The sequence below is a fragment of the Aspergillus puulaauensis genome, chromosome 6, assembly GCF_016861865.1.
Source record: "Aspergillus puulaauensis MK2 DNA, chromosome 6, nearly complete sequence".
In the NCBI taxonomy this organism is placed as follows: Eukaryota; Fungi; Ascomycota; class Eurotiomycetes; order Eurotiales; family Aspergillaceae; genus Aspergillus; species Aspergillus puulaauensis.
Window position 1 is genome coordinate 2,029,159 of NC_054862.1, and position 14,932 is coordinate 2,044,090.

At 49.1% G+C, this 14,932-nt stretch overlaps 7 protein-coding genes across 7 annotated transcripts; 2 read left to right on the forward strand and 5 right to left on the reverse strand.

Annotated features, from left to right (window-relative positions):
- Positions 1–999: 999 nt before the first annotated feature.
- APUU_60779S (uncharacterized protein) lies at positions 1,000–1,542 on the forward strand (the record flags this gene model as incomplete). The annotated part of the gene is made up of 3 exons (XM_041694056.1): positions 1,000–1,256; positions 1,324–1,391; positions 1,466–1,542. 3 exons carry the CDS (start codon positions 1,000–1,002, stop codon positions 1,540–1,542), a joined length of 402 nt encoding a protein of 133 aa, XP_041559925.1.
- A 785-nt stretch (positions 1,543–2,327) lies between these two features.
- APUU_60780A (uncharacterized protein) lies at positions 2,328–5,555 on the reverse strand (the record flags this gene model as incomplete). Its single annotated transcript, XM_041694058.1, has 5 exons — positions 2,328–4,358; positions 4,419–4,961; positions 5,017–5,190; positions 5,246–5,354; positions 5,416–5,555. 5 exons carry the CDS (start codon positions 5,553–5,555, stop codon positions 2,328–2,330), a joined length of 2,997 nt encoding a protein of 998 aa, XP_041559926.1.
- A 315-nt stretch (positions 5,556–5,870) lies between these two features.
- On the reverse strand, positions 5,871–7,168 carry APUU_60781A (uncharacterized protein; the record flags this gene model as incomplete). Its single annotated transcript, XM_041694059.1, has 4 exons — positions 5,871–6,290; positions 6,337–6,536; positions 6,590–6,770; positions 7,100–7,168. The coding sequence occupies 4 exons, from the start codon at positions 7,166–7,168 to the stop codon at positions 5,871–5,873; spliced, it is 870 nt and encodes a 289-aa protein (XP_041559927.1).
- Positions 7,169–8,386: 1,218 nt separating this feature from the next.
- On the reverse strand, positions 8,387–8,837 carry APUU_60782A (Dabb family protein; the record flags this gene model as incomplete). Its single annotated transcript, XM_041694060.1, has 3 exons — positions 8,387–8,542; positions 8,604–8,714; positions 8,772–8,837. 3 exons carry the CDS (start codon positions 8,835–8,837, stop codon positions 8,387–8,389), a joined length of 333 nt encoding a protein of 110 aa, XP_041559928.1.
- An 822-nt stretch (positions 8,838–9,659) lies between these two features.
- On the reverse strand, positions 9,660–10,866 carry APUU_60783A (NAD(P)-dependent alcohol dehydrogenase; the record flags this gene model as incomplete). The annotated part of the gene is made up of 2 exons (XM_041694061.1): positions 9,660–9,962; positions 10,015–10,866. 2 exons carry the CDS (start codon positions 10,864–10,866, stop codon positions 9,660–9,662), a joined length of 1,155 nt encoding a protein of 384 aa, XP_041559929.1.
- Positions 10,867–11,479: 613 nt separating this feature from the next.
- APUU_60784S (uncharacterized protein) lies at positions 11,480–12,577 on the forward strand (the record flags this gene model as incomplete). The annotated part of the gene is made up of 2 exons (XM_041694062.1): positions 11,480–11,803; positions 11,852–12,577. 2 exons carry the CDS (start codon positions 11,480–11,482, stop codon positions 12,575–12,577), a joined length of 1,050 nt encoding a protein of 349 aa, XP_041559930.1.
- A 647-nt stretch (positions 12,578–13,224) lies between these two features.
- Positions 13,225–14,493, reverse strand: APUU_60785A (SDR family oxidoreductase; the record flags this gene model as incomplete). Its single annotated transcript, XM_041694063.1, has 2 exons — positions 13,225–14,123; positions 14,214–14,493. The coding sequence occupies 2 exons, from the start codon at positions 14,491–14,493 to the stop codon at positions 13,225–13,227; spliced, it is 1,179 nt and encodes a 392-aa protein (XP_041559931.1).
- Positions 14,494–14,932: the final 439 nt, after the last annotated feature.

The window sequence follows — 14,932 nt, forward strand, 5'->3', positions numbered from 1 at the left end:
AAGGGAATGGAAAACAGGCGCTCTAACATCGTGAGTGTAGTGGTCAACGCTCGAAGAAGGTAGAGCAAAGGGAAGATTGGGCCACAGAGCCAAGGGGAATGCAGTGGAGCCTCCCCCGCCAAAGAACGGCAGCACTCGGAGTCGCGAGCAGTCCAGAAAGGCTGGTGAAGCGGTCGAAGCACGTTCGGTTCAGGAACGAGAATCAAGCGGTCAATCTGGTAATCCAAGTGATTATGGCCAACGTCCCCCGTGGATTACTCTCCGTATGATGGAGATACTCCACCAGGGCCGAGTCTTGATTCCCAGTGGGGCCGGAACACAAAGTAATCGAAAATATCGCATTCTCTGCGTACTGACACCCGGCTGCCGTGCTGTGATTTATATCATATGGAAGTTACGTTGGTATCACTAGGGAATCAGGCCATGCAGCGCTTCCACGACTGGGTTAAGAAAGAAGAAGCTGAAAGACCTACTCTGGATTGCGCTTGGGATGGGGCGTTATAAGATTTCCGTAGCCTGATCTAACTATTACCATGTAGGAATATGAAGATCCTCGCTTGCTTTAGCATCGCTGAGGGATCAGAGGATGAAGGATTGGATATCCGGAGCTGAGTGATCTTCAGCGGCTGGATTCCGGCTGAGTAACTTGATATCGCCACTAAAGTTGACATTATAGTTTATACACGTGTACACGGGTCGTGTTTTGAGACCCCAGGTGACCTGAAACGACCATTATACACCGGTGGAGCCCTGAACACACGGTACAGTGTCTATCAGTCTTCCATAATCCAAATTGGCCCCAGCCCCCACTACGCAGGCCACTGTGGGTGTGGCTTACGGCAGATCTACTCTAAAATCAGTAACATAATCTTAAAGTCACAGCCATTAACTATTATTATTAGTTATTTAAAGCGTACAGAATCCCCTCATTATACCCTGTTTCTTATTATTCTGATACTCTATTCCATCGTATCCTTTAACCTCCCAACTCTTGTCAACATGGTCTCTATCAAGTCTGCCCTTCTCACTCTTGCAATTTCCACCACCGCGCTGGCTGGCGTGCAATGTGACAGCGACGATGTAGAGGCATCAAAGGACGAGCTCCAGCAGTGTATCGATGAACTTCACGGCCGAGGCCAGGAACTTTGTACCGTCCCAGGGGGATATCTAAACAAGGGGTTTGTCCATATTGGCACAGCCATGATCACGGGCATGCATCACGGGGATAACACTGAAGAAGATCAAAGCTCATGGTGGTATGTTATATTCATTGCAGTATAGTTGTTAGATAGGATTACTGACAGATGGGCCTCTACCATTTAGCTCGCATATTGCGGACGCTGCGCAGGACGCTCTTGACGAGTGTGGCAAGGGTAAAGATACTGCCTCTGGTAAGCTTTGCTTGTTCATGTTTCTATGTCTATGCAAGCGGGGATAAAGGCGCTAATACAATCACTTCTTGTAGGTTCTAAGGAAGCTTATGGAAACGGCAATATCCTGGTTAGTCTTATTTGGCGGGACGAGGACGGTCCTGACACTTAAGAGACAGGATAGGCTGCTGGGACTTCAAGAGCGAGTATAGCTTATTTAGATATATTTATCTGGTTAAAGCTATCATCGAGCTAGGTTATTAAGCCGGCTATTGGAAATTAATAATAGTATATTGTCCTATATACCACGAACACTCGCGCAATATCCGGAAGGATAGTTGACAAAATAGATTGTAAGTATGTAAATTTAGTAAACTTTGTATATTTGAGGCAGCGCCTCCCCAATACTACAAAGAAACAGGCTGTGCTTATTAGGAAGCATAGCAAATAGTAACATAAATCGCGTTTAATGCATGCTATGCTAAACGATACATAATTATCCACCCATATCCATATCACCAAGAGGGCGAACTCAGTGATGAGCAATTGAGACTGAAGGACTGCTCGATACTCATTTCGACTCCGCGTTCTACATCGTGTCGTCTAGGAAGAATGTACGGAGGCTGTTCGGGCTTCCTGGGCGGATCCGATTATCGAGAGAGTGAGGGTTGTGCCGCAGGAGGGGGGGGGGGGAGTTTCTTTGTTGAGATTTGGGTTTGGTCTAGCTGTTGTGGGCTTAGAATAATGTATTACGACGTTGATACCTAGTCGAATTAAAGTGATTGGCTTTACCCGCTTGACTACAGAACTTGACCAGACATTGGCTGTGCACGCCATGATAACGAAGACCGGCGCCTAATATAGCCACCAAAATGGTCCTACCAGTGAAACCAACGGCTCTCTAATGTGCGGAGAATGAATACCAACATGGAGCCGTCCTTCTGGTCATCGATTGCATCACAAAACTCGCACCAACCCATATGGCACAATTCGAACCTCGCCAATCAGGCCGTAATCTTGCAGTCCGAATCCCAGGGCTGCGGTGGCATTCCAACTCAATGCCACACCACCACCAGCCGTTCGAAGGCTGTCCCAGATTGGTCTGAGTGCGTTCTTCAACGTAGATGATACCTTGAGCTCAAGCACATTGACCCCCTTCTTAAGGTACGGCTTGAGATCAACAGTTGGATTGGTGATGTCGAACGCAGGCAGATTCTTGCCGTTCAGTGTGCCCAGGGCACCATCTGAGACCGGGGGAAGGTGAAGAAATGCGCCCCCGCCAGTCAAATAATGCGCCGAGGGGCTCCACTCAAACGTTGCTTGATAATACCCAACGCCAGAGGCCTCTGGGAAGCCAAGGTCCTTCCATGACTTCAAGGATGGGCCCGCAATTTGAACGGTCGAGTTTGTCTTCTGTGCATCCTCGTCCAGATTGTACGGGTTGTCTGGAGGGCCCCAGTGCTCGATTGTCAAACTCCAGTTGCTAAGGCTGTAGGCTGGTTGCACACCTGTCGTGCGGAAGGTCTGCGGTTTGCCAAAGGACGTTGATACGGACGAGGATGAGCTAGAGTGGGCGATTTTGGCCTGTATCAGTGCTCCGGACTGCTGCACATTGAAGCCCAACACCGCGTCAGAGCTGCCGGTAACATGCCTCAGCAGCCTTTCTCTTTTACTGAATTTCACAATGCGAGATTCGTGTTTCTTGAGGGCAAATGGAATCATTGTGGTGCCTCTGTTTGTATTATATTCGACAATCAGCTCTTGCTGGCCTGTCCATGCATTAAGAAAATATGGCGTGCCAGAGGCCTTGAAGGTAAGACTCCCTGTAGAGTCAGAGCCGTCATTGTAGATCCAAATATAGATATCACCCGACGAAGTCTCTCTCCACCTTGTATACCAAGACCCGTCTGACTGGACATGGACTCTGGGCGTGATACCAATGGACTGAATGCTGGCGGCGAGCCCTTGTAAAGGAACCTGGTATACATTGCTATAGTCCAATAAGCCTTTTAAGGTTCTTTTGGCCTCGGACACTGCGCGTTGGCTCCCCGAAGCGTACTTTGAAGGTAACCCCCCGGAGATCACAACAGGCAGCCCAGCTGCAGCATACCCTTCAAGAGACTGAACTCCTTCCGGAGTCAACGTATCATTCCCCCGTAGGATCAGTGCCTTGGCAGCCTGTGCATCCGGGGCAAATACCTTATTGCGCACAACAGCCTTATCCAGGGCAAAGTTGGCGGGCGAAAGGTACTCGTAGGTGAATCCGGCTTTGGTGAGATCGTCAGACCAATACAAAGGCTGGGGATATGCATCCTGTGCTGACTGCTTGTCCCAGAAGATTAGGTCCACCTTCGGGACACCGCTTTGTAGAATCCACTGGACCCGCGCGAGGTACCCGAGAGCCTCCTCATAGCCCACATCCCAGGCAGGTTGGTGCCTTGAGTGCTGGCCCGCGTAGTCGTATCCATGCGTGGTGTATCCAGGCCAGGTCGTGTTGGTGAAATTATGCGAGTATATGGCGCCGTGGATGACCACCTGGTTAATACCTCCCGCGAAGGCGTGTTTGGCATCAAACAAAAGCCTTTCCCATGACTGGTAGTAGGCCTGGTGCCAGTCAGCACCAAGTTCAACAGACACCACTTGTTTTCCAGATAGGTCTGCAGGGCCAGCGACTTGCAAGTAGCTGTCAATCTGGTTGCTGAAGGAAAGAGTTTCTGCCTCCGGAAGGTCAATGTCTGGCACGGTCTGTAACATATCCACGGGCATGTTATAGCCAATCTGGGAGGAGAAATCCATGCCGAGGACATCATGACTCCACTTCTGTATATGATCGGTATATTCCTTCGACAGGCTGGATAACAAATCCCGAAAGTCGGCCAGGAACCCTTCACCCATATCCTCAGTATCGAGTACATAGATGTTCTTGGGGGATCTTGTCATGTACCCATTTCTTCCTACTATCAGTGGAATATAGGGACGTAGGGAGTACTGTTATCCAGATTAGCAACCCTATCAAATCAGCCTGGAGAGGAAAGGAAAAGTACCGACCCCGTATTTTGCTTCGAACTTGCCTAGAAGACCTGGTGTCCAATAGGTATCACCAGCAATCTCAAGGCTATCCTCCCAAATATTCTTCCCTACTTGTTGGAACAACTCTTTATTGCCATCAAGTAGGACATAATCCTCCATGAAGTCTGTAATGACCTTGGCACCAACAGCTGAAAAGTGGTCAACAGCCACTGAACCATTCTGAAATATGGTCTGCGGGTTTGAGTTCCACGCGGCAAGCTCGCGCTCAAGGGGCTGGACTGCATAGTAGGCTTGGATAACATAGTACTGTGAATCAGGTGTTTCCTTAGGACTTATACTAATAAACCCTTTGGAGTCGACCAGATCGGTTACATCTGCCAACGAGCTGTTGGCTATAGTATACTGGGGATAGGATCCCCCCCAACCGAACGGGCCATGGAACTCAGGGGGATGAGTCCCAACAACAGTCACTGCAAACGTGGTCGCGCCGACAAAGTCGCCTTTACCCCATCCAGGCACGGTGCCACTAAAGTCCCCAATGTGTGTGGTACTGTAATAGTTCTAGACAGGATCGGTATGAAGAAATGTATGCCTACAACAGGAGATCTGTGCTTACCAACTGCCAGGACAGACCTGGGTTGCCCTTTTTCGCTGGCACACATCCATTGGCACTGTGGGCGTAGTCGAACAAGATGCCCGCATCTCGATGGGCTTCTAATGCGACCTTGATGGTCTTAGAATAGCCCGGTGCACCATATCCGTAGATATCCCAGTTGCTGGGAGCTGTGGACTAAGTAGAGAAAGTCACCAGCGTATGACGCTCCCAGGTATTGGTGTTAACAAACCGTCGGTAGATAGAAATAGTTCAGCAGCTCTGTGCCCCCTGCGCCACGCTTTGCAAGTTGGGCGATATCGTCCGCGAAGCCTGCTGGGTCGATGCTTGCATCTGGAAGCCTGGGATAGCAGACGAGTATCAGAAGCGGCTCGAATGTAGAATATACGACTCATCCTGTACCAATATCTGAATTTGGGCTTGACAGCCACCGCGGGAGTGGCAAATGAGCCTTGTGCAAGGCCGTTTGACGTGCCGGAAACAGTCGCAGGCAGGGCATGGGCGCAAGTCAAGAGCGTGTAAATGAAAATAGAAGCATGCATCCTAACGGGTGAGACGAGGAAAGCGATCCCTTGGATCTTGTTCTTTCAGGTCTCCGAGAGAGATAAAAAGATTGAAACCAAGATCGACTGTCCCAGTATAATGCGCCTCTGCTCTTCGCATGTTATTATACCGAGTCTTAGACAGCCTATGATTACCAGAACAGAATTATGGGGTCTACCCCGCATTTAACCTCCCCAGTTTTAACCCTGTCGGTAGTTTTCGCATCGTATTACCCCGAGCTTTGGACCCGAGAGCAACGGACCATTGCAGAGTAGTACAGCGAGACATCCCCTAGAACTTCCATCTTAAGCAGACTAGCAGCCTTTTAATCCATGGATTCCTCCTGGAGCTGCGAGAGCGCATGCGCCACGCAAGGTTGCCCCAGTAGATCCCACCACAGTCGCATTGTTGAAGTATATGTCGTAACAAGGATAAACATTGCTACAACTAACCTCACCCTTGTTGTCCTCAGCATCCAGAACACCAAAGAGATTAGTGAAGTATATCTCCGAGAGCTGCATCATGCTTGTGCCCCTGGTGCTGCTATTGCCCCCACTGCCTTGACCCACCCACGTCGCCTTTTTAGCCCCGGTGAGGTCGATGTTGGCAAATGTTAGGTTGCGAACATTGCCCCAACCACCGCCACGAGGCTCACAGCAGCTCTCATAACTGGACTGCCACACGGGCACGCCCGTCCAAACCTTGATGTATACACCCAGAGCCGTGCCGGGAACCTAGTCTGGTTTAGAGAAATACCTCAACAGGGGAACTTTTGCATACCTTTGCATTTTGCACGATGACATTCTCGACGCTGCTATCCTCCTGGTATTGGCCAAGGCTGCCGATTGCTATGCCATTGCCACCATTGCATGTTACGTTGTTGACGAATATATCATAAGACCGCGGTTTGATCGCAATACAGTCATCCCCGCCTGTGTAATGGAAGCCGTCGAGGGTGACGTTGTGCGCATCCATGGTATCTGGGCATTGTATAAGTAATACTACATGATTCTCGGGCACTCGTGGTACTTACTGAATCCATCAGTGTTCTGAGCCCAGTTTGCTCCCGACGGGGCCTGACTCGAAACAGCGCTTGTGCGGATGTCCTTGAAATACATATTGGTGCCGTTCATGATATTGACAGACCAGAGGGCAGGCTGGTTGACGTAGAAGTCTTGGACATGAACGTTGGTGACATTCCAGAAATGGAAAGGCTAGTAGTAGTTAGCAATCAAGTACCTTACCCTAGCAAGGCTTGCAAATATATACCATGGGCCGCCCTATAGTAGATTTGCCTTTGTCTGCTGTATACCAAGGGTCTCCACCACCATCTATACCTCCCACCCCATGACCGTTAATGTCTATATTATCACCGGTTATTACGAACGAGGCGGTATGATTCTGAAATGCGATGGGGTATGCGGCCGCACGCCAGTAGGTAAGGTTATTTGAGAACTAGCAAAGTCTAATGATCCAGCCACCGAGGGCTACCTCCTCGGGTACTGTAGACTCTGCATGTATCTTAGACAGAAAGGAGACCTACCTTCCACTGCCCTTTCCAAACAATCTCAACATCGTGGAGGACCGGATTGAGCGGCTCAATAGGTCTCATGTTCCGGAAAATAAACAGTGCCTCCGTTATTGCATCTCTTGAAGGCCCTGAGAATACTGGGTACGTCGCTCTTCTCGCCACCGCGAGGGAACACTATACATCTTGGGCGTTTATGGTGATGGGAAGCCACAATATATTGCAAGTTTCCAGGCTGTTGGACAGACTCATGGGCAATAGCAGTACAGGACATAAGGATATATAGCATCACCAGCAGAAAGGCTAAGAAGGGGCGCATTTTTGGCAGCTAACAGAAGACACTTTGGTTGGCTAATGGTAGAGAAGGCTGATGTTCTCCAAGGACTTGTAGTCGACGAACCGACCAAAGCAAAGAGCCTTTTTGTATACGCTCAGGTAGATCTACGACTGGTGGAAGAATATTTTGGGATAGGCAGGCTGCCTCCATAGCATTCGGGGTATAAGGCACCGATACAAGCACTCGCCGACAGCGGCAATAGACCGACGAGTTATGTTCCCGAGCGGGCTTGCTGGTGTGAAGCAGTCAGAAGGGTTTAACTTTAGGCTAATGCGATCCCCTTTGCTCTGGCCCACACGCTATACGCAATGGACCCCCCAACCCCAGAAACCTGCATTGTCCAGGGAAACGGTGGCTGATCAATCGCCACAGCCTTTAGTATAGATAGGTGGGATGGGTGCGACCTTGTTTTTCCATCGGATCACTGCCAGCCCCTTTTATAGAAGTATATTGAACACTGGAGCTAAAACGGTTTTCGGTCCTCATAATTACTTGCAGTGCATGATCTACGCAACAATAAAGGTTACCACCATCATTATTCCATCCCTATGGGGTAGCCTTGCTACTAGCTAACAGATAATTAAACTCAAGGTTCCCTCTGAACCTGTAAAGGATTGCCAGACCGTGCACCTCAGTTATCATTCCTGGCCATTTGAATTCAGCTCGTGGATAGATTATTCTGGTAATTCCACGTATGGTTTGAAAATTATTGCCAATTGACCAGAGCTCCTGTTAAATCTAGGCATTCAAACATGTTAAACATGAACCTGATTCAGAACCTCAGAAGGATCGGGAAAGTGACTCTTTACGTACGTGTTGGGGTTGGATCCTAAAACAGGGTGACCTGGGATGACAGCCAAGTCAAGCCCTCAATCAGCTACTGCAGGGAGGATGAAGACTATGCATGTATAATGACCACTAGATTCTTAAGGCAGTGTACTCAGCCACTAAAAATGCTAAACTCTCTAGAAGATACCGGGCGTAAAGTCGACCACTTGAGCTTTTTCAACGAGTCTTATCAGGCTCTCCGCAAATTCTTGATGTATAGGATCGCTTGTAAGGTAGTATTCCCGGTCTGCGGCAGATTTGAATTTCATAATAAATGCGTGCGTGATACCGCCCTGTATGGGGAAACAGCAGTAATATTAGCCCTAGCTCAACTTCTGCTGGTAGAGAACAGACCTGCTTTCCTTCTGGAGAATTGTCCTTTCCACCGGACACGGACAGAATGTACGGCTTCGTTGTTGACGGATGGAGGCATTGTTCTCTGAGACCAAGCATCTTTTTGCATGCCTGAACTGTTAGCTACTCCACTGAGCTACTCCACTGCACGAGATAACGGTAACGAACATTCTGTACTGCATCAGGAGGCACATTCTGCTTGAACTGAAGAAGGACAATGTGGGTGATCGACATCTTGCACTATATGGCTCGGAGTTTCCCAGTGAATTTGCCAAAGTGCTGCACACGGATATTGGGATGAGATTATGTCAACTCTGTTCCTCCCAGACACTGTGGACTCAGGTAGTTATATTGGTAGCACTCTCGGGATTTAATTCCCGGGTTACGACAGAGTTGCTTCCAGCTTGGTAACGAGACTTGTAATAAAAGCGATTCCTGATTTCTACATTTAATACAGTAGAGAAGCTGAGAGAATGGAAGGCAAATCTCCCTCCGGAGCTGAACATCTACCAGAAGGTGGATTTGCTACAACCAGTACCACATCTTGACTCTCCAGTAAGTTTCGTTGTCTTAAAACAGACTAAACACGAATGAATCAAGCATGCAATACCATCGACTGATAATGCACTGTGACCGACCATAAATCTTCCGCCACTACATCCAGATGCAGCCACCCCAAGGCCCAGACTCTTCGCATGCCCGGATGATTTGTGTGGAATCGGTCGTTGCCATTGCCAAAGCACCGACACCATATGAGCGATACTATAGTTTCCGTCAACGTAGGTAGTTATCACGCTTTTCACGAGCGTTGAAGTGAGTTTCAGAAATATAAATAAGTTTATTGGCACATATATACCTAACTATGAAGGCACTTCAGGTGCGGGATCCGTCTCCTGGGTGGCGAGCAAGGCTACCCACCGAGTGTTCGAAGTAGTTGAAGCCTTGAGTAAGCGAGGCATTTCATTTCAAAGGAGCTGTCCATGCGGGAGAACAATGTTATGGCCATGGGTGCAGGATTTGGTGTGCTATTCAACCCCCCATAATGCCGTGTAGTACTTACAGGTTAACAACAGTCTTGATGACCAGCTGAGACTTGGCATCTTTTGTCTGCGCGGCCGTCTCATAGGCGTTCGGGACAGACTCAAGACCCTTAAATCTATGCGTGATGAGCTTGCGTATATCCGGAAGCATACCCTGACGGGCCACGGCGTCCATGATACCAATGGCTCGGGGGTAGCAGGAAGCATAGCGCCAGACTGACACTATATCAATCTCTCGCCCAGTTAGTTCCGAAATTGGCCAGAGTTGGTTCGCTGTTCCCATCCCAATAAGGACAACCTTGCCGGCACTGTCTGCTGCCTATAGCAAAGTTAACGCTGCTCGCAATCAATGGTCTCGGACGGAAACATACGTATATAGACGTCTGCACACAAGTTTCGACCCCGGTACACTCCAAGACCACATCCAGCCGGCCTACCTGCCCCCCTTGCGGCCAGGATAACTTTCCAATTTCCTCAGCCACCTCCCTAGCGATACCCAGCTTCTCCTCCGAGGTAGTGCCTCTCTTAGGCATTATAGTAAAACCCACGTCTGCAAATCCCTCGCTAACCGCGAAGCCCACCCGGCCGCTATCAATATCTGCGATAACAACACGACTCCCATACTCAATCTTCGCGACAGCAGCCGAGAGCAATCCCACAGCCCCTGCACCGAATACCAAAGACGTCTGGCCCTTCTCCATCCGCGCCCTTTTCGTTGCATGAATACACACCGATAACGGCTCAAGCAGCGCCCCATCATCAAAGCTCAATGGCTCCGGCAGTTTATGACACCATCTTGCCGGATGATTGACATACTCCTGTAGAGTTCCCTGGAAATGAGGAAACGGAGCACCACTACTCCGGAACCGAAGCTGGGGACAAACATTGTACAGCCCGCTTTTGCATTTCGGGCAGTTCTCGCACGGAACGCCACTTTCAATAGCCACCTTGTCGCCTGGCCTTAGGGGTGTAGAGTTCTGGATTCCGTGCCCCAGTGCAACGACCACGCCTGCTGCTTCGTGGCCACCACAGAGAGGTTCTTTGATTTCAATCGAGCCATTGCGGTTGTATGTGTAGTAGTGTACGTCCGAGCCGCAGAGGGTTGTGGAGCGGATGGCTATTTGCACTTCGTCGCTTGCAGGGGCGGGAAGCGGTCGTTCTTCCAGGTTGAGGGTCTTTGGACCGTGGAGGTATTGGCCTTTGCTAGATGTTGGGACAGACATTGTGGATACGGTAGAAAGTGTATAGAGGCAATACTAAGGCTGGATATGACCGTGGGGGCTCAGGAATTAATAAGGAAAAGCCCGGCTTGAAGGGGCGTGAAACGAATCCCGGGGCCCACCACATCATGCTTTTAATAATCAAATAAGATACGGGATTATGCGGCCGAAACTAGCTCGGAGTCCTGGACAGACTACACCAGTCCAGATGCAACCTCGGCCCACTGACCTGACCCTCTGTCATTTACCTCGAACGATTGCAATGAATGAGGTCCAGGATCCGTTATTAGCACGGGAGTGTCGAAAGCTACCCAAGCTGTATCTGTTCAACAATGCGTGCTGTAGAGAAACTACAGGTTGGCATGTGGTGTCATTCCAGGGCAGTATGGGATGGCTGAGTATCAAAACATTACGGCCGCGACAATTGGGAATATCAATGCGTAAACGGGTTGTTTCCGGTTACGATACGCACCTGGAGAAGCATATGGTCCTGATTTAGAGAGCCGGGATTTATTACCCGGGTTGATGCATCATGATTGCTATATATAAAGACCATCGGACAAAGCAAGAGTTCTAAGGTATAACCCACTCTACTGTGATTTTTACTCAAAAATAAATGTCTTCAAAACTCAACATCGGCGTCGTCGGCATCGGCCGCATGGGCCAGCGCCATGCTCTGAATCTTCTCTATCGTGTCCCTCGAGCACACCTGCTCTGCGTGTGCTCCCCTGCGTTACATGAGATTGAATGGGCCAACCAGCAGCTCAAGCCTGAGGGTGTTCAAGTGTTTGCAGACTTCGAGGAGATGATACGCACCCCTGGCCTTCAGGCCGTGGTGATTGCCTCCTCAACAAATCTGCATGTCATGCATACGCTGGCGGCCATGGACCGCGGCCTCCACGTCCTCTGTGAAAAGCCGGTGACAACTGATGCTACAGTTGTATGTTGCCTATTCGATTATTCATGGAAGAGATATTAACTCGGCAAGCTGGAATCTATAATCGATAGAACTAGGAAGCAACCCGACACCAGCTTAATGGTTGCCTTCGTCCGCCGCTTCGAGAAGAATTATACTGATGCCCGACAAAAGATTCAGGCGGGGGTTATAGGTAAACCACTCGTCATTCGCTCACAGGGTACTGAGAAACTTGATAAATCCGGGTACTTTATTGAGTATGCCCGGGTGAGCGGAGGCATCTTTTTGGATACTGTGATCCATGATATTGACCTGACATTGTCCTTCTTCGGAGATGATATGGTGCCAAAGTCCTGTTATGCAACTGGCTTGATATCTCACCACCACGAGATGACAGGATTTAATGACGTGGATAATTCCGTTGGTGTAGTTGAATTCTGGGATGGGCGGATTGCGCATTACTACCACTCTCGAACAACATCGCATGGGTATGATAACTGTACGGAGATTGTTGGGACGGACGGCAAGATCGGGATCAATTTGATTCCAACATTGAATAAGGTACAGGTGTCCTGTCAGGATGGCATCGTGTGTCAGGCATTTCCAAGCTGGATGGATCAGTATCAGGATGCGTTCGTGGCGGAAATGGACGCCTTTACCGAGGCGATTCTTGACGAAAAGGAACTTCCTTTGAGGCTGGAGGCTGCGTTGACAGGCTTGAAAATTGCACAGGCTTTACAGGACAGCGTGATATCGGGGAAGAAGGTTAAATTCAACGAGAACGGGGAACGGAAGTAAATTCTCTACAGCCATTCTATAGAGTAGACCTGGAATTACCAGAAGAAACACCCATGCCTGTCCACTACCAGATCTTGACCTAACATACGATGGCCTTTCACCGAGTAGATACAATATAGTCATTTTCAGACCATGCAGTACTCCTACCCTCCCCACTGGCGGATCCTTCTTAAAGTTATATTATAAATCAGGACATCTGATAGTACCTATATTGAATATCCCTCGCTAGGAAAGTAGATATGCTACAAGACTAAGAGTGGAAAGAAAGATATATATATATATATATATATCAGGCTCTAAGGTAATATTAATAATCGTATTAATTATGCTAGCGTTTATACACTTTACGAAGTATTAAACTAATTCCATAGATACCTTCTTAATTTACAATTTCAGTTATTTGTTTGTATTACCTTAGTATAGAATTCTGTATGGAGTTCCGGGCCACGAGATTTCATTCCCATAGTCGGAAACGAACTGGGCAAACTGATACTCAAAAGGATGTGATTCGGGCGCAGACAGTCTCAATGGGCCTCTTTGTACTGGTGTCAACGATGCCATCAGAAGAGCTATTGTTGTTGAACTATAGAAGCCGTATCCTCATCAAATGACTAACTACTTAATGAATGTCTGGTCGGTAGTGATAGCTAAACCCCCGGGATCACACGGGCCTCAATCATTCGGTCGAAAGCGAGCTTATACCCCTTCACCGTATCAATCGTCTCGTCGAAACCAACTGCTCTCGCTTTCTCCATCGAGAACTCTCGGTGAAAATCGAAATCAACCAGCATAAAACGTGTATGACCCCAATTCTGGCTCTCGATACTGCCCTTCTTCAGACCATGCTTATCAACAAGACCCTGCCACTCCTTCATGTGCCCCTTCACAAACCGCTCCATACTCTCCTTATCCTGCACTTTATCCTCCTGGGGCTCAACACCCACAAGACCAAAATAATCGCAGATCCCCGGCCAAACGCCCGCCCAGGTCACAACCTCACCATCCGCGGCATTAAACACACTGCCGTTGCCACATTTGTCGGGATTAACCGCGACGTAGATCTCCAACCTACTCAAAAGGTCTTGGAACGTATCCATATGCGTCGCATGATACCCATGTTTCTGCCCCGGGAACGGCACCGTTGCACCCTTCCCAAACACCGCCCTGTATATGGAAAGGTACAGCGCGATCCCCTGTCCCATATTCATGGCATTGCTTCCAGGCGCAAACCCCACGATACCATCGGGGCGGATCTCCGTGAATGTCCAGGTACACCCGGGCTCCTGGGACAGTTCCTTGAGGAGATCGTACTGGGCATAATAGAAGATCTTGCTGCGGTACGGCTCGGGAATGCGCGGGATGTCTTCGTGGAAAGGCGGCTTTAGGGCTAGTTTATCGGGGAATTCGACACCGTAGGCCTTTCCGCCTGTTTGGAGGACAATGGTTGAAACTTTCTTTGAGGCGGTTGTTATGGCCTGCACGGCGGTTTTTAGTAGTGCGGTGTTGACCTGCAGCAGAGAATCGTGGTCGTTGGTTTGGATGTATGCTGCTTTGCATTAGCCTATGATCCAATTGTACATGTCTCCATCCTGGTAGAGGGCTTCTATTAGAAGCAAGGGGGGGAGGGTGAATGCACCAGAGAAGAAAACAACGTCCACGTCTTGGACGCTGGGGACCTTTCTCTGCAGCCCCGACACGACTGTCTCGACGGGTGCGGTTAGGTCGATTCCTGAGACAATATCCAGCCGAGGGTCATCGGGAAGAAACAACTTCTTCTTGTCAACCGGGCGATTGCAGAGCCCTGTGACGCGAGAGAAAGTCGTGGGTGTTGGGTAAGAGAGGCATTGTTTCATTAGGGACCAGCCGGAGATACCGGAGGCACCGAATATGAGGGCATGCTTTCCTTGGGCGGGCATTTTACCTGACTCTGAGAAAGGCCGATGGTATAGTACGAGTAACCATTTATGAAAGGACTCCTTAAGTAGTTGTTAGGGCGCAAGTGACGTATACTGTCCAGCTGCAATCCGGGATACATATCGCGGGTTTATAAGCAGGATGGGGATTCTGTCTCGCGACTGCTTTTCCGACTTGGTGTTTCCACTTAAAACCGGACGATATTCCGTAGGAACTGCCAGCCTTCTCCTAGGTGATGGCCTTGTGGGACGGGGATGAGTAATATATGGGATACCGATTTACAGGTAAGGCTCTGTCTTTGGGAATGTATCTCGCAATCTATGCACGAGTGGTTTGTCCTATATTAAGACTTGTGGAAGACTGCCACTGCAATACTGTATACTGGCCAGGAGACCCTACATAGCCAGAATAGCGAGAAATACATAGAAATTACAACCATCC